Source organism: Habropoda laboriosa, unplaced genomic scaffold, assembly GCF_001263275.1.
Source record: "Habropoda laboriosa isolate 0110345459 unplaced genomic scaffold, ASM126327v1 scaffold72, whole genome shotgun sequence".
Lineage (NCBI taxonomy): Eukaryota > Metazoa > Arthropoda > Insecta > Hymenoptera > Apidae > Habropoda > Habropoda laboriosa.
The window spans coordinates 132,375-154,834 of NW_017100188.1; the positions used below are offsets into that span (position 1 = coordinate 132,375).

Consider the following 22,460-nt stretch of genomic DNA (forward strand, 5'->3'; position numbering starts at 1 on the left):
ATAGATTCTTAATTACATTAATACTGTAGGTAATATCATTTCTAAGTGAAATGTTTCAGTTCGAAACGAAAATACTCTAGAATTTCATCTCACAGTGCGCATCATCGTGCAATCTGCAATCCATCGACAGCTTCAACCGATAGTAACTTTCCTTCTAAGACTAACGTTAATTCATCGAACCCTGTTTCCTCGCCAATCCTTCATAGAAAGACCACACTAATCTTCTACTCTTTATTACAGACGAAATGAAAAAAGGAAATTCTTCATACTCAGTAGCTTAAAAATGAGAAAAAATACACATTCATCTAATCACCCTTATTTATCGTGTCAGCGTCGAATCACGTGGAAAATCCTACACAGAGAAGTTAACAGGCATCAGAAGGGTGAATTTAGTTTGGTCCACTGGCATCTCCTCGGATCCACAAGGACTGATGCTGTCCAAGAGCGTTTGAATCGCGTTTTGATTGGTAGGATGTTTCCTCTTGGTGTGCTCCCTTCTGTGCTTCAATTCTTTGAACGTTTTCCCGCATTGTTCGCAAACGTACGGTCTTGCAGCCTCATGAGACCTCACGTGACCCTCGTAATGGCTCTTCCTGACGAATTTCTTGCCACATTGGCCACAATCGAATTGGAAACGGCCTTCGTGAGCAGCCACGTGCGAGCTCAACGTCCACTTAGTCTTGAAAGTCTTCGAGCAGTAGTCACATCTGATCTTAGACGCTGCAGAGTTACTTTTACCTGGTTGCACGGTCCTCCGTGGGTTTTTATTCAGAAGCAACATCTCCTCTAACAGAAAATCATCCTCTTTGTCGGGTTGCTCCTTTGCGTTCTTCTCCAGGGTCGTTTGAGCCTCCAACATGTTTGCTGTGTGCTGTTTCATGTGCTCTTGTAACTCCTCTTCGTCCCGGGAACATGTTCCGCACAGTGCACACACGTTCTTCCCGGGTACCTGTTAAGTATTGGAGAGACATGTACATGAAGGAGATGATATATGACGTTGTAAATCGTGTTTAAGGAACGTGGCTGTGAGTGTGACGGTTAAATTGATGGTGTATCGATTGATAAAGTCAGGAATGTGATAGTTTGGAATCTGACTTGAAGCTTTTTGAATTTTTTTGACGAAACAGTAGATGATAAGCGTGAATGTTGGATGGGGGGAGAATTTTTATCAGATAGGTACTTGGATACTTAATCTGATACTGTGATGAAATTACCATGTTGTATAAACTTTAAATAAAGTTTTTGAAACGTGCTAACATTTTTTAAGGTCCAAGGTATTTACATCTACTAGAATCTCACTTGAAACATGCAAACATTGTAAACATAATGTATTATAGGGACACACCATATAATAATACTAATAATAGGGTAACTGTACTTAATATGGAACACCGCAATATCTCGGCAAATAAGTAACAAACTCAATCGGTAATAGTGTAAGATATTTCGTTAAAAACAAAAGGCAATCATATTCACATTTGAGTTTTAGTTACAAGTCTGTCGTTGAATGCGAAGGTGATTGTTGTTTGGAAGCGTGCAAAAGTTTTTGAGAGACGAGTTAAATAGCGAAACTTTTTAGTTAAGATAAGATAAAAAAAACATTACTTTTGCATGATTTATCATTAAACATGTTTCGTTTTGAGTCTTCAAAAGAAACTTACCGTTAAATTTTCTTTCTTAGTATAATTATTATTTTTCTGTCGAAATACGTATCTACCTAACATGGAACACGTTGAGTTTTCATATTGGGTGTATGTTCCTTATTGATATTATACAGTATTATATTATATTTTTACCATTGTAAGTACATTATATCATTGTACTGCAATTACATTGTGTTACGCTATTATTACTATTATTTTTGATGCAATAGATGGAAGTTGTAGCAGTAAAAATTAAAAGAAAATCTTGGGACAAGGTTCCAAAAAAATGGAAGATATTTGTTTAGTTGTCTTTTTTATTTATATAAATATTCCTTCTTCATAGTAAAGATAAAGTTTCTCAAAATTTCTTTATTTTCCTAGGTGTTCCATATTAGGTACCATTTTTCCAACTCGCCGCGTTTGACTTTTTTTTACACTTTTTACCTCGCCTTCAAGACATGTAAACTTTTGCACAGTTAACTGTTAACATATGAATATCTATTAATTTTGTCGTATTTTATCGTTAGTTTCATTTAACAAAAAGCATGTCTCTACGTTTGGCAAGCTTTTAAAATCAGGTGTTCCATATTAGGTACAGTTACCCTAATAACAGTAATAATAATAATAAGACAGTGATAATGACGATGATAATAGTAATAATAATAAATCATATTCCAAACAATTTTATTCACAGGATTGAACCACAATAAGAATTGAAAACAGCCATCAACATCTCGCAATTTCCTCAATCATACCTTATCGTGTGAGCTCATATGGACCTTCAGTTTAATCTCGCTGGTGTACTTTTTCTTGCAGTGCGTACAGGAATAAGACTTGCTCTCGCGAGAATCATCCGTCCAACTCATTTGTTGCTGCTTATCCATTGTACAATTTCTCATACTATCGTTACTCTCTTTGCCATTCTGCTGCTGTTTGCTCCCGATTATACAATTCTCGTAATCGGACAACTTCTCCTTTCGCATTTCGTGACGAGCAATATGTCGTTTGAGATCGTGCGCCCTCGAGAACGCTCTCCCATACCTGGTGCAGCCAGGATAAGGACAACCTTTCGTTTTGTCGTTTCTTATACGAGACGAAGTATTGTTCGACGATTGTTTGCCATCTTTGTTGCAATCTTTGCATGTCTTCTCGATTTTCTGACTGGTTACCGTGGCCAATTGTGCCGACAATGGTATCACAATGGAGATCGTTTCGTTCGTATTTGGATTCACTATCGGGCCGACGTGAATCGCCGGAGGTGTCGCTATGGATATACCATTCTCGTTGTTTCTGCTCATGATTACGAATTCAAGGCTGCAAGAAGAAGAAACAGGAACGTTCTATTAGCACATCTTAACCCTTTCGTGACCAGTGGGAACGCATAGGACCCACTTGAGTATTCAAACAAGAATTGATCTCGATTTAAGATACATTAGGTTAGATAAATCAAAATATTAAAAAAAAAAAAGAAATTTAGTCACGAAAGGGTTGACACGTTCACTATCTGTTGGATTATATATCGTTGTTTCAATTGAGAAAATTGAGAGAATCTGAATTTTTCAAGGGAGAAGAATATCACTTTGTCGATTATTGTAGAATCACCTTTACACTGATTTTATCCACAAACTATACCATTCATATTTACCTCTTTTAATTGGTGGACAAAATCAGAGCAAAGGTGATTCTACAATGATCGACAAAGTGATATTCTTCTCTCTTGAAAAATAAAAAAAAATCAGTGCAAAAGCGATTTTACATTAATCGACAAAGTGATACTTTTCTCTCCTGAAAAATTAAATTCTTGTAGTTTCGCAACTTTGGGACGAATTTGAACTCGTCCACGTACACACATGTTTCTTCGATACAAAACAAGTCTATGTTTGAATTATTATGAAAATCATATTAAATTAACAGTGTAATTTAAATGTAACGAATGTATGCAAAAAGAAGGGCTAGATAGTTTGTCACTTTTTTACTTAAATTTGTACGCATACTCGTACGCATTCATGCGACAGTGAACGCGTTAATTCAGATTCTATCAGCAAAGGAAACGCGTCTTGAAGAACGATACGAAGTAGAGCGTTAAGCGTGATCAGACTCCTCTTTTCTTTCTTTTTATTATTTTTTTTTTTTTTTTTTTTTAACGAAGAATTTATCCGTGGGTTCACGTTGAACGACGAATCGATATCGTAAAACGTGGTCCTATAGCGACGCGAGAAAGCGTGAAACCGATCATGATGTCCACGTTCTTCTGTTTTTAATTTCCACGTGGGAAATATGCCCTGCTATAAGCATAATGCAGAGGACATCCGTTCACGTTATCTACAGGCTGTTTCAGTGTTTACTCTCGCAAAACAAACAACTACGATTAACCCTTTGCTGACAGAGGACTACGTGCTATGTTGAGATACTTATCACTTGTACAACATATAATTAGGTTAATACTTGAATTATTTTCTTAACCCTTTCGTTACTAGTGGGACGCATATGTTCCACTTGAGTACTCGAGAAAAAATTCATTTCAATTTATCCATTACAAATACAATGATAAATAAGAAATTCTTTAAAAAAATAATTCGATCACGAAAGGGTTAAATTAAATCATATCGAAATAATTTTGTTTTCTTTTGCTAAAAAATGTGAGTTTATTGATTGAGTTCATAGTTTTTTTTATAGGTTCATCGTCCTCAAAGGGTTAACTCTAGAACACTAACGTGGAGAATATAGTGCCTTCAGTAATTTTGTTTCCATGTATGTATACTTTTCTTTTTATGCTTTTAGTTTAAAAATATCATTTGTTTCAATAAACGTGTACTTTTTAATTTTTTCAAAATTTAAAATAAACAATTTAACGAGATTAGTAGAAAACATAATAAAATATTGCTTTTTATAATTAAACTGATGTTAATATTCCAGGGTTAAAGAAAGAAAGAAAAATGTTTCATGAAGTGTACGAAATTTCTTCCATAGATGAAATAAATATAGAAATCTTTTTCATTCAGTTTAATTTAATATTTCTTTTTTTTAGATTTGCAACTATCGATATATTGTCTGCTCTCTATTATCTTGTGTACAAGTGGGTCCAGGCAAATAAACAAATAAAAAAATAATTATTGCAGATTACTAAAAGGTCCTGTGAAACGTCCAAAATTATTGGACCACCCTATGCATGTAAGATACCAATAAAGAAAAGAAAAGGAGCTTCGAATACGAACTTTCCCTGGAACAATAGCATCGAGGTAGCCGTAGCAGCGCGTGCACAACAAAAGCGGCGGCCATCTTGGATCGAACAATTGCCCCTGAATGAATCGAATTCGCGACGCGACAACAGGGCGTATGTACATGTACTTTCATTCACGAGCAGCTCTGTCGACGAAACGGGTTTCTTACTTGACTCGCAACCTTGCTCCCCTTTGATTCTTCGATCGCCTCCCTCTTTTGTTCGACACGTCAGAGGTCGTCTCAATGATTCATTCGTTCTCACTTCTCCTCCTCCTCCATCCTCCCCCTTAGAAAGGGCGATACGACGAGTCGAAGTAACACGCGACTCCACCGATCACAATTATTCTTTCATTCCTTGTTCATTCAATATTACTTGTTTTTCTTTAATATTCGATCACTGTGTATATAAATATAATACCATCTAGCTTCTCAATCTTTCTTTTCTCTCTCTCTCTCTTTCTCTACGAAATTTATATATTTCACGGTCACATATTTTCGTGGCAGCAAACCACGATGCGATTTAATACGTCGTCGATGTCCAGCTTTCTCGTATGATTCCTAAACGAAACACCCCACCCGGTTTCCAATGTTGGCAAAAACGTACGTTGAGTATCGTTTCTTGTTTATTTTTTTCCGTGATCGAACGGAATCCGTTTTCTCCCTTTCTCTACAGTGTCGTCAGTTCTCTCTTCTCTTTCGACGATTCTCAGGTGGTGTACGTTGCGCGTGTGTGCTCACCGTGTGTTACAAGCGCGGATGAATCCTCGACTCGACTCGACTCGACTCGCTCACTTTCCTCGCCGCGATGAAAGTGTGCTACTACTGATCAGGAACGCGCACTCTCCCTGTTCGTTTCACGGACGCGGCTCCTTGCGCATGTCAACGTCTGCTCGGCTGATATTATATAGTTGCAAACGGGGAGTATTATCACGATGTTACGTTTTATAGAATTTTTTTTTTTTTCATTTTTTATTGGGGGAGTTTTTGTTGGTTCGATAATACTATTTTGAATGAACATGGTTGCGTTGGTTAAGTTTGTTGATGATGAGAAAGATTTGAATTGCATAGATTTTGGTTTAGTTAGATTGAGTTGTATTGGGTATTTGTTAAGCTTAAGTTGGTTGTTGAATAGGTTGAAGTAAGTGGGATTATGTTTGTACTGGAATTGAATTGATTTGAGTGTTTATATTTATTAAGGGTGAGTTGGTTCTTGATTAGGTTAAGATAAGTAGGATAAGTAGGTTTTTGACAGAACTGAATCGATTTGGATTAAATGTTAATAATTGAATCAAAATATGAATAATAAAATTAATATTAAATCTGAAATAATTGTCAACTTCTTCTTCATCTAGATAGATCTAGATTGGATTTAGCAAAGTAGGATTAAGTTTATACTAAAATTGTATCGGTGTTGGTGAAATATTATTGAATTGAAAGTATTATTATATTAGATAAAAAATATTGTACTTTAACTAAAATCGTCAATCGTAAAAAATAGTTATAATTAATACAGAGAATGAAAGTGTAATAAAAATGTATTATACCAGAAGAGGAGAAAATACGAAGTGGTTGGTTGACTGCGATGGAAAGCGATGCGTGCGAGCAACCCTTCCTTCTTAATCGAGCCGCCTTCCATTATACGCGTATGTACGCATGCATACACGTGCATGTATACATATTTTATATAAGCATGTGTTACTCCGTACGTAGAAGCGGCGGAAGGGTCGCGCACATCGATCTGATGATCCTAGCCACCTTCGCTATGGAATTTCTATAGGCGTGTTCTATAGACACTAACTACGTACATACAAATGCAATATAAAATAGTTGGAATTAAATTATAATCTATTTACAATTCTAGAATTAAGTTTTGTTTTCTTTCTTTTCTGTTTTTTCTTTCACAACTTTATTATTCACTGTTCAGTGAAATTGCCAGATTCACGAAATTCCTCGTGTCACGTAATACAATGGAAACATTACCAAAACGACTGTTAATCCTCAATATTAAATGACACACCTTCTCAACATCCCCAGAGATTACAACAGGATTAATCAGCTAATGGTTTGAGGACGAGGATAATTAGCGATGAAAGAGCAATTCGTGGGAAAAACGATATCGTGTTTTGTAAATCGACTCACGATTTTTAACTACTTTCAAACAAACTCAGTTTTGTCACAATTATAATATACAGAGTAGGCGAAGGAAAAACGAAACGTCGAAGGTGAACTGGAAAATTTCATTTGGTAGAAATTTATGTCAACAGTGAACTGGAAAATTTCATTTCCTGAGGAACCAACTCAGTTTTGCTACAATTGTAATATACGGCGTACGCAAACAAAAAAAAAAATAGAAAAAAAAACGGAAAAATAAATGTCAGAAGTGAACTGGAAAATTTCATTTAGCAGAAATTTACGATTTAATCAGACGCCATAAACGCTTGTTAAATACGGACACGTGTACTGACAACGACAGCTGCACGATCCCGTTATATTAGCCGTCTAATGTAATTAGTATTTGCTAATCAACGCAAGTGTGACGGGCACGTGAAGTCTAATCAATTAGGTAATCTGAATTCCATATATAATGTATGTGCGTATACAATCATATATGGTTATTGGATTCTTCTTTCTCTTTCTTTTATTACTTGTAATGTTACTTTTACAAAAATCTTTGCAAGAAACTGATAATAACTTGGTAATTGCCTGAAATATAGTTTCCGTGAAACATGAAGTTCATTGAAGTTTACCGTTCGTTGATAGACAAGTTTCTTACTTGTAACTCCCTTGCATGTAGAGCACAGAGAAGTTTTCCTACCCGTAGTCTTCTATTCCAATAATTTATGCTTCTCCTCTAGGTTTCTTTGTATTTAAGTGATTCTTCTGTTGTGAAATTAGTCACGCAAAATTGTTACAAAATTCCTGAGAAAAAAGAGAAGAATTATTTCATTTATGAGGCCATTCCCAGAACACCAAAATTACTAAAAAATTTCTGAGGAAATAAATTTTCCAGTAGATTACCTACATCTCTATAAGAAAGAAAACTCATTCCTCTTACGATCGAAACACCAAAATCGCTGGAAAATTTCCGAAAGAAAAGAGAAAAATTTATCAAGCCATCTCTAAAACATCAAAATTGTTACAGTATTCCTGAGAAGAACGTTCCAGTACATTAAGACCCTTCTAAAAAAGAAAGACAAGTCATTCCCCCCATGAGGCTACTCCCAAACTCCAAAATTATAAACACCAAAATCGCTGGAAAATTTCCGAAAGAAAAGAGAAAAATTCATCAAGCCATCTCTAAAACATCAAAATTGCTACAGTATTCCTGAGTAGAACGTTCCAGTACATTAAGACCCTTCTAAGAAAGAAAGACAAGTCATTCCCCCCATGAGACTACTCCCAAACTCCAAAATTACTACAAAATTCCAAGGAAAATGTATTTTCCAATAAACCACCACTTCTAAGAAGAAAAAAGGAAATGAAGAAGAATCGATGACAACAAGCAAAACAACAAGTACCATTAACTACAGAATAATTCTGTAGAACAGGAGCTCTGTTGGATAGAGCAGTTCGGTAAACGAAACTCGATCAGAGGCTGCTTTCGTATGCTAAGTGGCACGTATTAAGCTAATTAATGGATGCACCTCGGCATAATTTGTGTGCTCTGCCTCTCTTAGTTACCACAACGTACGCGTCCTTGTAGATCGATACTTCTAATTTCATCGGTTTCTAGGAGAGGAGGAGAGGAGGAGAGGGCGGTGTGAAAGCGGTGGAAATACAATCGGTGCGCTTGTCATACGCACAATCGCGGTGGTTGCGTAACGTTGAATCTACTCGACGAACGGAAAAGGGTGAAACAACTTCGTTTTCCCTCCATCCCTCCACCATTTTTATAGGGAGAGTCATATAAATGCAGATGTTCGTATTCCGTGTGTGAAAACATCGGTTTCGTTTCGTTCTATGTATGCATAGGTGGATTCCTTAGCCTCTGGCGAATGGCTTTTCTTCGAAAGTTGCCACTGGTTGCAGGCTGCATTTCCATAACGCACGAGATGTATGTATACGAGCGTTCGCTTTGTTCCCTCCTAGGATCGGGATTTTATGGTTTTCCGTTGTACGTATACCTACTGTTGCCTGGTAGATGCAGGTACATTCGTTGTGATTGTTTGTAGAGTATTTTCGTTATTTTGTGAGAAAATTTAACACGTCGGGAATTTGGATACTTGGAAAATTCTGAAAAATTGTGGTTTGTGGGTGATTTTAATTATTGGGCAATTTGGATTGAGAAGAGTTTTAGAGTGATTTTCGATTTTTAGAGCGATTCAGAGCAGTGGGAAATTTGGAGCAATGTTATATTTAGAACAGTGGGAAAATTGGGGCAATGGGATGTTTAGAGTAGTGGGAAATATAGGGTAATGGGATATTTAGAGCGCAGTGGGAAATTTGGGACAACGGGATATTTAGAGCAGTGGGAAATTTGGGGCAGTGTGATATTTAAAGCAGTGGAAAATTTGGGGCTACAGGATATTTAGAGTATTGGGAAATTTGGGGTAACGGGATATTTAGAGCAGTGGGAAAATTGAATCGCTGCTGTATTTACAGTAGTGGGAAATTTGGGTCAGTTGAATATTCAGAAAGGTGGAAAGTTGGGGTCACTAGAAAATTCAACTTGACAAAACATTCACATCAGTGGGATAATCAGATGAGTGAAAAATTTGGATGAATAAAAAATTCAAATTATAAATAAACTGAAATTAATAGAAAATCATATAAATATCATAGTTTAATAATATTTACATAAATACTACCTAAACGTCAAGGTACGAGAGTCCTACCACAAAAAAGATAATTATAAATATAGCGTATCATCGTCATTGTTCATAATATTTCTTATCCACTTCACATAATACTGTATCCTAGTATAAACGTCAGGATATCCTGGCCTGGCACATCCTGATCCAAAAGAAGTGACTCCAGCCAGTTGCCATACTCCATCTGGACGGCGACATTGCAGTGGTCCACCAGAATCACCCTGAATTAAAAAGAAGAAAACAGAAGAAAATTCAACAATATTAATTAATAAAAAATATGTTTAATATGTACGAGCCAAATTTCAATGTTAATTACAATATAAAATTAAGAAGAAATATGATCACGAAATTAGAAGAATATTTATGAGATTATTCATTATAGTTTATACAGTTTTAACGAGCACACAGTTTTAGTTAAGCGATTAATTAAATTAAACGAGATACTGCGATTTAGATGGGACTAGTATGGAGAGATTTCGATGCTAATCTTACGGTATAAATAGCAATCTTATAAGTAAAGGATCCATCGTTTCATTTCAATAGCCCCGTCGCTGGAGGTCAGGCTGTATTATCCAGAAAATGAAAAGACTTTAATCTACTTAAGTGGATTCTGATGATGATGACGATCGATAGAAATCTCGTGCAATTTTAGTTGAAACGTATCGAGTAGGAAATTTCAATCTAACGATGGTGAGATTGTTTTAAAATTTGAACAAACAGTGTAATATAGAATAATAATACAGTATATACCAAAAGTTTCAGGACACTGAGTTTAATAATTAAAATTATTGCCTTTCTCAGGTGTACTAATTCAAATATATTTCTTTTTAAATACATTGAATCTAGGTAAAATAGAAATTTAAATTATTATACTTACCACACAACTTCCCGATGAACCGTCTGTGTGACCAGCGCAAAGATGGCCGCTACGAATTGGCACCGATTTCCCATAAGCTTTCGTACATTTTTCGAGATCGAGTAATGGCACTGAGGCTTCTAAAAGAGCGGTGGATAGTGATTGAGAGGGTCCGTATCGACCCCAACCAGAAGTCACGCACTGCCCTTTTCCAAGCTCCTCTTCCGGTTCCGGTAAACAGATCGTTCGCACCACCTTGGATAATGGAGCTGGCCTAGCCAGTTTCATCAGAGCTAAAACAATAATTTCTAGCTAATTTTTAAATAACTTACTCTATTATTGATTTTTAAGAAAGTAAAATATCATTATGTATTTTTCTCCGATAATTTTGAATTTTAATGGTGCAGAATTTTTTGGTAATATGTACTTTTAAGGTATTTTCAAATATCCTTTACCACACCGATTCATATAGTTAAACTTCCAAATACTTCTAAAAGTAAACTGAGTACAAATAATAAGAATAAATTTTAACAGTGAACAATGTTTTGTAATGAAGTGTTTGAAGTATTTCTAGAGCACCTTTTAACGAGTTATTAATTCAGTTGTCCATTAAAGTACGCGCGTATCGTTGTTTCAACAGTTTCAACCAATGTTCAAATCTGAAAACGTTTTGTGTTTACCAATGTCGTGCATGTAATTATTGAATCTCTCGTGGAGGATCACTCGTTCAACAGGTAGCCTCGCCGAGCCACGTCCGCCGGAGTCCAATTCCCATTCTCCGACGACTACCGTCCATAGTGCACCAATTGGTAAATTGAAAAGCTCGCTGTAAGTAAACATTGAATCCCGCTTATCGTTCAGACGAGGTGGAAAAAAATATTTTCCTACCGAGATTCTCACTACCCTCGTTACCCTCGAAAGGAAAAAGAAAAATTGAAGACACTTGTAAGGACGGTTAAAATTTCTATTTAAGCCACCATCCTTTTGGTAATGAAAAAGAGAATTAAAAATTCTCGAAACTGTTATTCTTCAATCTTCGCGATAGAGTTTCTTCCCCAAATAAACGACCTTGAGACGTCCTTGAAATTTCCTCCAATTGTTTCCTTCATAATTTCAAAATTATCAACATCTTCTAACCTAGTCTAACCTCAAAATTATTACCCCCTAATTTCCACGATAAAATTTCTTTGCCAAATAAAGGAAGATATAATAAATGACCTTGAAACGTCCTTAATAGTTTCCAGGTCAATACTCTCTGTTAAGAACAACAAGTTCAGCGTTATTAATTCAACACCTAACCTAACCTTTTTAGTACACGTGATAACATTAACTACACTTTGAATTTATAGCTATAACGCTCGCTTAGATGCAATGAAAAGTGAAACCCACTTATGAATACAATGGGCAGCCGTGACGACCCATGTGGGTTCAATGAGAACGCCACCGCACCAATGGCCAATAAATCCCAGCTTTGGATGGAGAAGTTGAAGAGACACCTGCCAGGGCCAAGAGCCCCGTTTGCTCGGTTTCCCGTTGAAGATACGTCCTGTTGTTATTCCAATGTTCTTTCGCTCGTCCACAGCGGAGGAAGTGACGTTTCTTTCCAATCGAATGGCCCGTGGTTGTCTGAGCGACGCTGCTGGACATCCGCAGGCTGTTATTCAAAAACTCAAGTTTCCCACCTAGATGACTTTCATGTATAGTTAACTGATATCAATTGTTTTGCACAAATATGTAAAACTTTCAGTGTATGCAAATGACAGAAATTCTGTTCGACCATTGACAGAAAAATGATAGAAAGTCTGTTTGAATATTTTCATTGAGATTGGATCAGAAAGAAAGATGATTGTAGATTCTTGATTAGAGTAATATTAACTTGTCGATGATTTTCACGTATAGTCAACTGATATAAATTGCAATGAATCACATGCTTCTGTTTTGCACAAATAAGTATGTAAACGTTGAACGTATGCAAATGATAGAAATTCTGTTTGAACATTTCGAATATTGATAGAAAGATTGTGGAAATTCTGGTTACACGTTTTTTTATGGTATAGCTATTGGTTCAGATCTATAAAGCAAATTTTCCCATGGAATGAAAATTTTTCTCTTCGAAGAAGAAAGTTACTTAAAAAGAAGAGAAACGAGCCCCTGTAATTTACAGAAGAAATGTTCACGAACACAGGGTGTAAATGGCAATTACATGAAAAAGAAAAATTTGTGACAGAAGACAGAAGAGTCTTTACTAACTTAAAAAAAGAAAAAGACATTGGAAAAAATAATGTAAAAGATAACAATTCATCGTCGAATTTACTCACGCGAATGATTTTCCCGCACGATCCTCAGGATCGCGCAGTCGAGATCCGCGAGAACGAAAAGAAGTATCGTCAGTCCACCGCGAAGATTCATTTCCAAGGATGAAAGCACACCATGCACACACACCTGTCTCCTTCGTTATTTCTCACTCTTCATACTTCCTTCGATTCAACACTCACAAAAACCACCAAAGATCGATCAACCAAATAATAATAAATAATTCTACGAACCAATGAATTCCTCGGAGTATCGAACAATTTACTTATCGGCACGCATAATTGGCAAGAAGTAACATTGGAAGAAAAACTTGAACGAGAAGTGTGTTTAAAAGGACAGTGGAGAGATGAAACGAGAATGCGAGTAATCGACACGGAGGATCGATCGCTAGAACGAGTAAATCCTTGGAAGGAACCTTAGAAGAAAGTGTTCGTTGACGATACCCATCGAAGAAGGGGAATACACTTGCGATCACGACGAACGAATGGAAACTGGCAGCTCTTAAACAGACGAATATCGCTCTCACTAACGAAAGTTACCTCTCGGTGCACGCTTGTTCCTTCCTCGCTCTTCTCATGCCAATTAGAAACGTTCATTTGCTACTGGAACACGATTATGATTCACGTGTCCCCATGACGTTTTATAAACGCTCGCAAAAAACGTGCTAACGTTCGACGAATCCTTCTTCGTTTTTTCCCTTAACACGCCGCCATTTCACTCTCTGTTGAACCAGTTTCAGTCGATGCAGAGAAATTTTTGCGTTCGTCCGAGGACGGAAATTTGGACGACTCTCACTTCGAGAGGGAAAACAATTCACGAAGAAGGGAAAGTTAGGATTTTTTTTTTTTTTTTGGTCAGGTAAAATAGAGGATGTGAATTGAACTGAATTTTAGATAGGTTATACTGAAATGACAAATAATAGAATATAACTCGTGACTATGATCTCTAATTTAACTTGCGAATAATTAAATCACGAGATATTGAATTATTGCAGTTCAGAAATGAATTATGAGAGGTTGAATTACCGCTACGCGGGATTAAATTATTCCTAAATAGTTTACAAAGGAATTCGTTTATCAAGGTAAAATGTGTATAAATGATGAAATTTGGGAATAAAGATTCAATGTTTTGTATGTTTTTTACGTTTAAAAATTTTTAAAGGTATACTGGTTAAAGTTAAAATTTTTAAAAGCGTATTTGAAAAATTGATCTAAATATCGATGTAGAATTCGACACGAACTTCGACCTAATCTTTCAAGTATAATATTTTTGCTTAGAAAACTGAAATCTGAAGACCCAATTCGCAGTGTAAAAGCATCAGATCGTCCTCTCAGCTCGTAACGTATAATCCGTTATGAATCATTTGATCGTAGTTTCTCGTAATTACGCATCATCGATGTATTAGGAGAACGAATGATTTTTGTTTTATCTACGCAGAAATTACCCGATACAGCAGCTTGATTACAAGCAGGCGTATTAATCGTTCTCCAGAGACGCGGATTCCCGTTGAGAAACGTAAACGCACGCACAGGTCGTCAATTTCACTGCAACATCGGAGATGTCAGTGATGCTGACCGATATTTCTATAGGATGGTTCAAAAGTAACGTGTCGATCTGCTAGGAATTTTATTCGTCAAAACCTGTATAAGTCACTTTTATCACCCGAGGCAATTTGAGTCTTCCAAGTGAAAATGTACACGGTTGCAAACTAAGATTAATAAGATTTGAAAATTAGATTTCTGAAACAATCTATATATACCTATTCTTATTAAGGTGATTTAAATTTCACAAATGGAAAGATTATTTTTTAATCTTTTCACAGTGCAAGATTGACAAGTGTTGCGATTGAAAAATTGGAAAATCCTCTTTGAAACACCCTGTATAATTATATTTACGAAGTGTACATGAATTTTGTATTAAAGAAAATATGAAGCTTGAGTATCTTCTGATTTTTTGGAAGAAACTCTGATTCGAAAATAATAGAACTGCGTTCTGTAGCATCCTGTAGAGTTGCTCTAATCGAGGCCATTTCCATGGCAAGGAAAGTGAGGAGGAATGCAGCTCACAGTTGAGATAACTATTTTCCAAGTTTAACATGTTCAATTAGACTCTTTTTCTGAACAACATTTTCTAACATAATTCTGTCCAAAAGCAGTTCTCAAGCGTTATGTATCACAACATTCAATTAATGTTTATAGGAATATAAATTGTTTTTTCATTGTAGCTCGAAGGAAATTACACAAATTCTCCAAGGCTTATTATTATTTCTTTCATGGTGATATTCATCAATTTCCCATTATGTATACCGCAGCTGATCCAAAAGCAACACTTTTACGGAATCGCCTTTGATCGTGAAAGTGAAGACAGTAAAATCGATGAAAGCGATCCTTTTGTTTTTCCAAAGCGATTTAACATGACCCTAATTTGTGTGTTTCACGTTCAATTTAAAGTTCCCTCGTGCAGAAAATTGAAACAATGTTTTATTCACTCTCGATCCCGATGAATTTTTACAGAACACCCAAGAGAAACCCGTCCGTTCTCTTCCTCTAACGAGGATTCTTTCGTACACTTGCGAAATATTATTCCTTTAACGGTTTTATGAAATCGATACAATTTATTTTCACTCGTTAATTACGATAGAGAAAGTTCGAAAAATCCACTTTCTGACACTGAAAAATATAGTTCATGCACCATTTACTAGCAACCTCACGCTTGTATTGGTTATTCATTTTTTCATAACCTTTATGGAATTGGATTAAATTAAATTAAATTATACAGAATTATTTATTACAATTTTAATTGAAAAGAAATTAAAAAAGGTTTAAATTTGAAGTGTTAACCGGATGTGGAAATATTGTGGTAATTTCAAAAATGCAATATGGCGACAGGAGAAGTATGGGAATGTACACGAAAGAAAGCAAGAAGACACATTGAGATCGATTACTTATATTCTGTTCAATTCGCATTGATACCGAACTACAACGGTACATATGTACTCATTTTGTTTTATTACAATCGATTGCTTTTTTTTTTTTTTTAATCATTCCAGTCGACACAGACTAGGAGTCGAATTTACAGCAATACATCGCGAGTAAGCAAAACAGCCTAATTGATACGGCGTCCTTTTTTCCTTAGATCAACCAGACTTGAGAATCGTCACGATATACATATACAGTAATAAGCGTGCTGGATGTGTAAAAAGACGGAATAGATTGAATCCATTTAGGTGATAAAAATTACTACAAAGTACCTTATAAAATGTAATTGACAATACAATGATATATAGTCAATCAGAACATTTCCTGCTAAGCGATAAAAAAATTTCATGACAATGCTGAATGATCGCGAACATATTCCATAGGTCTTAAATTAATTTCTCTGGATAATTTATTTGCTTTAAATTGTTGACAAGAAGATAACTTCTAAAGTTAAGAATTGTATTTTAACAGAATTTTTAATATTCCTATAATTGTCCAAAATACACGAATATTTTTATAAAATTTTTTAAACGAGCAATATTTACGTTGAAAATTAGTGAATTTCTAAAAAAAATTTGATAAAACTCGTCCCAATCATTCAACACGTTTAGATCGCATTTGATCGAGCAAAAAAAAAATCAAAGTACGCGCGCTCAGCTCTGTTGTGAAACAACGAAGAATCGAGGACCTTCTTCGTCAAATTACGTTGCATCAGTATACAATTGATCAGTGTGTGTGTGTGGATGGAAAAACAAGTGTATTTACAATATTTAAGGAGGCAGTATTTACACATCGAAAAGTCTAACAAACAGTTTCTCGTGCACGTGATTTTAATCCTTATCGATCACTATTATCCTCGACGATTAATATGATTGTAGCAACATTACAGGAAAGCGATCGCGTGACTTGAAATTACCGAAGAAATCACATAACCTCACAGGGACAAGATGTCATAAGATAACGCGAAATTCGAAGATTATATTTTCTTTCTCGTACTTTGAACTGTATCGATCGATCGAAGATGAGAATTCTTCAAATTCACAACGTGACGTTTTCTTTTGCAGACGATTGCTTTTTAGAACTGTTCTTTATTGTCTGATTATTGTTTCGCTTCGCACAATGTTCCAATGATTAGTTCGTTCGCCCTCTCAAAAATTAAAAACACAAATGGATAATATTCTCAGTGCTGGGTGCAACATACATAGTTGAACGTTTTCGATAAATCATGATCCGTTTCATTGTAATGTCTAATTCTGCGTGTTTTCCTGTCATTTCGTTTTGTTACACTTGTCTGTACATATTTATAAGAGATCATCGTTATTGTTATCGTACAAAGGTAACGAAGCGAAGGAACATTGTTAAACGATGTCAATTATCCTAAAAATATATGTACTCTTTACATCAACCTTTTTTTTTTTTTTTCATTCTTCTTAACCTCGTTCGGCACAAATTCTGATCGTACGCGAAGTTCTTTAATCTTTCTTACGCAAGATACGTCCAAATCTATCAGGATCGATTATTATTACATATGGTACGTTGATATCGACAGAGTCGTAACACGGTGAAAAATTTACCATGGTAGTCACAGAGGAGAACATCTCATAAACTGATTTGACACACTGCTCGAAACAATCAGATCAGGTTAATAGATGGTTAGGTTAATAATTGAATGTTAAAGATTGTAAAAAATAGTTGCATCTAAGCGTCATGAACGTAAGAAAATACTTTAAGATTAATTATTCTTGATAGAATAACATTTTGATTAAGTTTCAAATTTACTTTGTTTGATTATGTAGGTTAGCAGGTTAGGAAAGTTTCCAATGTATGGTTTTTGGTGATGTAGTGATGTTACGAGTGGTATATAATTGTTTTGAGCAGTGCATGAGATGATGAGACATTGCGACAGTGAAATATTACGCATTTACTTTATAAACATGATATAAGGTGTATTCTGCATTAATCACGTGATTTCGGCGGACATGTGCGAGCAATTTGTTCTTTTGAAAAGAACAAATATTGTGAAATGAATATTTACAATTCATAGTACTTATAATTTCAGAACATCATATATACAAGGCAATTTTTACTTCAGTGTTTACAAATCGCTATAATTATGGAAGTCGATTAAGCTAAAAATATTGAATGCATAATGTATCACAAAAAAATATGTGAAGTATCATTTAAAGAAAGAATATATCTAACTTTAACACCTCCTACCACTTTTTTTTATGCAATTACCTTTAATCTGCAACATTCTTTTTAATCTGGTACATGATGTAAAAAAATAATGCGAAAAACTTGCACGTGTCCGACTTATGATGCACGAAATATGTTGAGCAAACTTGATTTTGTACCGTTCGCACTTACAGGTACAATCTAACAATCATTATAATATAAACGACGGTGATTTCAATGCCGGGTAATCATTCGTTCAAGATGTGTTTTATCGCGGAAGAAATATGGTGAAGTATTTGAAACACACTTGACAATGATACGTAAAGATAAAAGCCATCTTACGTACCTTTTTGACACCCGTTACAAATCTACGTTTGATTTGAAACCACTTATTTTCGTTTACTTTGTACTATCCAAAAACTACAATTTCTTCGTGAATTATCCATTCAAATATGTATGTAACCACTTTTGTGTGGTAAACGTAAGTAGTTCTAACCTCACTGTATTTCGCCCGCGATTCGATTCATTCATCGATCGTCTATCGATATTCTTATTCGTAAAATCTTAAAAGCTGCCGAGAAACAATTTGATAGCAGAATTAACTTTAACATCATAGAATCTTTCGCCATGAAAGAGAAGATGAGAGAGAAGAATTGTCTTCGAAAGCTTTTCGAACAAATCGATATTCGATATTCGTCGAATGATTGAGTCTGTAACGAAGCATCTTACGGAGTATATACAGTACGTTTGTCGACGACAAATCGCAAGCGTGTTCGTTGCTTTATCGTTCCAATAATCGATCGTCTTATATAACGCTCGATTTATATGATAGCACCTTTTAGTTTTATTTCACCTCTTTCATGGATGTCATTTCGATTCGTTGGGCAATGTCGTGAAATTCAATTCACTTACTTTGTCTAAATAAATCAATGGTAACGAATCTGACACTACATACAATAATAATACTAATAATGGTAGTAGTGGTACTATCACATGGAAATGGGTAGTTTTCATGGAGCTTAAGTTCCACCACCCTACCGACACAAAAGTAACAGAAGTACTATATAAACGAAAATTGCAAATCTATTACTTTCAAATAAAATTAACTAACGTCGTCGTTGAATTCGATTTAAAAACGATAATTAAATTCTTCCATAGAAGAAATTCGATTTTTTGGTCGAATCCAATAACAAATTGAATATTTCTCATTGAAGACATTGCATCACTTTGGATTTATATTAACAATTCCTCGTACTCCCGTCTGATTACAGATTATAGAATAAAATAAGTAAACAAACGTTGTTTTCTGTGATACAGTCTTAAAATTCATCTCGCGTTCTCGCATCTATTTCGTCTTAAAATTTTTACTAACTATACACAATTGTTTTATACAATTAGGCATATCGTTTATTTATCGTTTTCCTTTTTTTCACTTTTATATTAGACGATAAATATCAAACGTGTTTCGCTTATTAGTCGCATATCGTAAGTAGATGTACTAACACAAACTGGCTCCCGTTCCTAAGAACGTAATTATCCGCGTGATATGGTTCGCTTTCTTTATTCATATTTTTTCTTTCATTTTTTTGCATTTTTTCTATTTTGGTTTTAAGTGGTCCGTAAATTTCCGTGTTCAACGCAGTAGGTAGTGCGTGATAAGGCCCTAAATGTACATTCAAAAAATTCATAAAAATGTTTCGGCAGTAACGACGATAGACGCGTGCGAATCGTTCGATGACATCTCATATTTGTGTTTCTTGATACTAAACAGTTACGCGAGAACCGTGAACTCGTACAAAAGTACGTAAATCAGTGCTGTCCTCGATAATGTCCTATTTAAGAAACTTTCCTCACGTTATCCCTCTTATTGTAATGACAAAGGGCTAAATACTATTCCAAAGTTGATGTATAACAAATACGTTATTATACAGTGTTTTTTATGTTATTTAATTATACCAATATCATCGTGTTGGGCTATTAAGTATTGAATGCGGACGTTTCCCGCCAGAATCTGTTGGTCTCTGTTTCTTAGCAACGGTAAACATGGGGGAGGGAGGAAAGTCGCGCAAAGGAGCTTCACTCGCGGAGAACACTGACGCAACGATAATGTAAATGCAATAGTCCCTCTTGCATTTACGTATATGTTTCTAAAAGCAAAATATTTCGTGTTATGTGACCTTTGATTCGGATGTATTATAAATTACTTCGGCGAAAGTTTTTTTCTTTTGTGTGCAATTGTGTATCCATGTGTTGAAATGACAACGAACCTATTCGAGGACGGCTTTTTCTTCTTGCATACCAGAGTTCAAATAAAACAAATACATTTCCCTCGCAGTGATAATAAGGTAACATACACACTACACTTTCAAATTTTGCGTTGTACAAGAAAACTTGACAGTTCAAGTTCTATTTTCCGATGCAAATGGTTATTCGCACGTGTCTAAAAGATAATAAAGCTGCGTATTACGTTACGTTTACATGTAATCGTTGAGAAATTATTTACAATGAAAATCGATCTCGTTATCAGGGTCCGAAACGATTTCTCGTGTTAGTATCTATTTAGATTCTTACCGAAACGAAATCGCACTTAAAACCAGTACGGTTTTTTCTGTAAATTTTTCAGTTACATTTTGGTTTTGCACTAACAGTAAGTACCTAATGTTTGATTAAGCACACGCCGGTTTAATCCTCCTTGCGGTCTATTTTTCAATTGTTCGTTCTGACCTTGCAAATACGACTGCGAAAAATGTTGGTTTCGTTGGTATTCTCTTAAAAAAAGATCCTATCAACACCGATATACATATGCGTGTATTTTGAGAATTTCGCTAATCGAGTTTCACCTAATTTTTCGACTGAACCTTTGAACACAAATTGGTATTGAATATTCTCATTCTCATTTTTTTCGATATATTTACGATAAGTTTTTTCATGTTTGGTATACGTTTAAATGTTAACTAATTCTAAATTATTCTAAAATAATGCTAATTGAAAAGTGAAAAAAATGTACTAATTATTAAAACTAGGTGAAACTGCATTATCGATTTTTCATATTTCATCGTTGTTAAAAAAACGTTTGACTTCATCTCACGGGCAAATATGTTTATCCTGTATATATACGGGGTGTCTAAAAATAAGTGTCGTGTGAAGTAATTATTATACGACCAAAAAACGTAAGTAGACTTTTTTTTTCAGGGGATTTTTTTTTTTTTTGGTAACATTTCAAGGTCACTTTGGTTTTTCAAAGTGGAAGCACAAAAAAATAAATTCACGTACAATGACCTCCAATTAATCCAAGGTCTATGAACTTTGAACGTGTTTTATAAATAAAATACTAATTATAAATATTTTGATTCTCGACGTTACGTAATATTTATGTTTCTCAAATCATCCATTGTTTGAAAGTCATTGTATGTAAATTCAATGAACATTTCCTCATACTTCCATGGTATTGAAATAAAAATATAGCATCCTATTTAAAATAAAAGTTTCGTTGTTGTTTTTTTTTAAATATTATTTCACACGATACTTCTTCAGGCACTCTGTATATAGGTATCTCGTAATTGTTTAAAAATATATTCTTTCGAACGAACGAAATAACCAAACGAACCGAAATAATCCCACCGAATGGGAAAGGACGGGAAAGGATTAATATTTTCAACAACGTTCTTGCCTACGTTGTCGTAATACACAATAATAAACTAATTGTGTGTACGTGTGTGCGTTTACAAAATTGAAAAATATACGACCTAGAAAATGGAAGGAACTTGAATAATGCTCGTATATAGTGCATTGAACGCGGTATACAGAAAAATGGCGGCAACGCAAGTTTCTTCGGAACGTGTTCTTTTTTTTACTTTTTCTAAGCTATTAAATCCATTTAAGTCTGATAATCACAATTTCTAAGTAGGCACGTATATATTTTGAACCGATTCGTACGTCCGAAAGAAACTTAACTAACGAACTTCGAAGATGTTTAGCGTTGTAATTCGAATATTCGAATAGTTAGAGAAATCTACGTAGAATGATTAGTATAATTATTGCTGTGTGTTGAATTCCAACATCGATATTTAAAAAATCTTTTAAAAATTGAAACTTCGTATCTGTTTACTGGAACTATTATTTATATCAACGAAGGTTAAGTATTTGAATTAGTCATTATTAAAATAAATGATATTTGAATTCTCATTAAGAAATAGTCATTCGAATACTCGAAGTAACTGCCACCTGTTGCGATAAGTGATGAAGTGTTTCGATTATTCTACGTTTAACATTAAGTATACCATAATCTATTATGCATGTAAACATTATTTTTGATATATTATAGTTGTTAATATTGTTAATAGCAATAGCTGCGTGTAGACGTGATAAAATGTACATACAATGATTTATATAAAGTCAAAAAAGATTATTCCCAAAAAAGTTTTTAAATACAACAACTTAATTTAGAATTAAGTGTTCAGCT

The 22,460-nt window shown here is 34.8% G+C and overlaps 2 protein-coding genes across 3 annotated transcripts; both read right to left on the reverse strand.

Annotated features, from left to right (window-relative positions):
- Positions 1–352: 352 nt before the first annotated feature.
- LOC108579792 (zinc finger protein 681-like) lies at positions 353–5,252 on the reverse strand. 2 transcript variants are annotated; one of them, XM_017943403.1, is made up of 3 exons: positions 5,034–5,252; positions 2,399–2,957; positions 353–949 (listed from the first exon to the last, which is right to left on the reverse strand). In XM_017943403.1, the coding sequence occupies exons 2-3, from the start codon at positions 2,939–2,941 to the stop codon at positions 353–355; spliced, it is 1,140 nt and encodes a 379-aa protein (XP_017798892.1). In that variant the 5' UTR covers positions 2,942–2,957; positions 5,034–5,252. The 2 variants fall into 2 exon arrangements, with proteins under 2 accessions (XP_017798892.1, XP_017798891.1); XM_017943402.1 differs by having other exon boundaries at positions 4,859–5,252.
- Positions 5,253–9,714: 4,462 nt separating this feature from the next.
- LOC108579736 (chymotrypsinogen A-like) lies at positions 9,715–12,941 on the reverse strand. Its single transcript, XM_017943343.1, has 5 exons — positions 12,851–12,941; positions 11,922–12,186; positions 11,213–11,358; positions 10,554–10,825; positions 9,715–9,897 (listed from the first exon to the last, which is right to left on the reverse strand). The coding sequence occupies exons 1-5, from the start codon at positions 12,939–12,941 to the stop codon at positions 9,715–9,717; spliced, it is 957 nt and encodes a 318-aa protein (XP_017798832.1).
- Between the last annotated feature and the right edge of the window lie 9,519 nt (positions 12,942–22,460).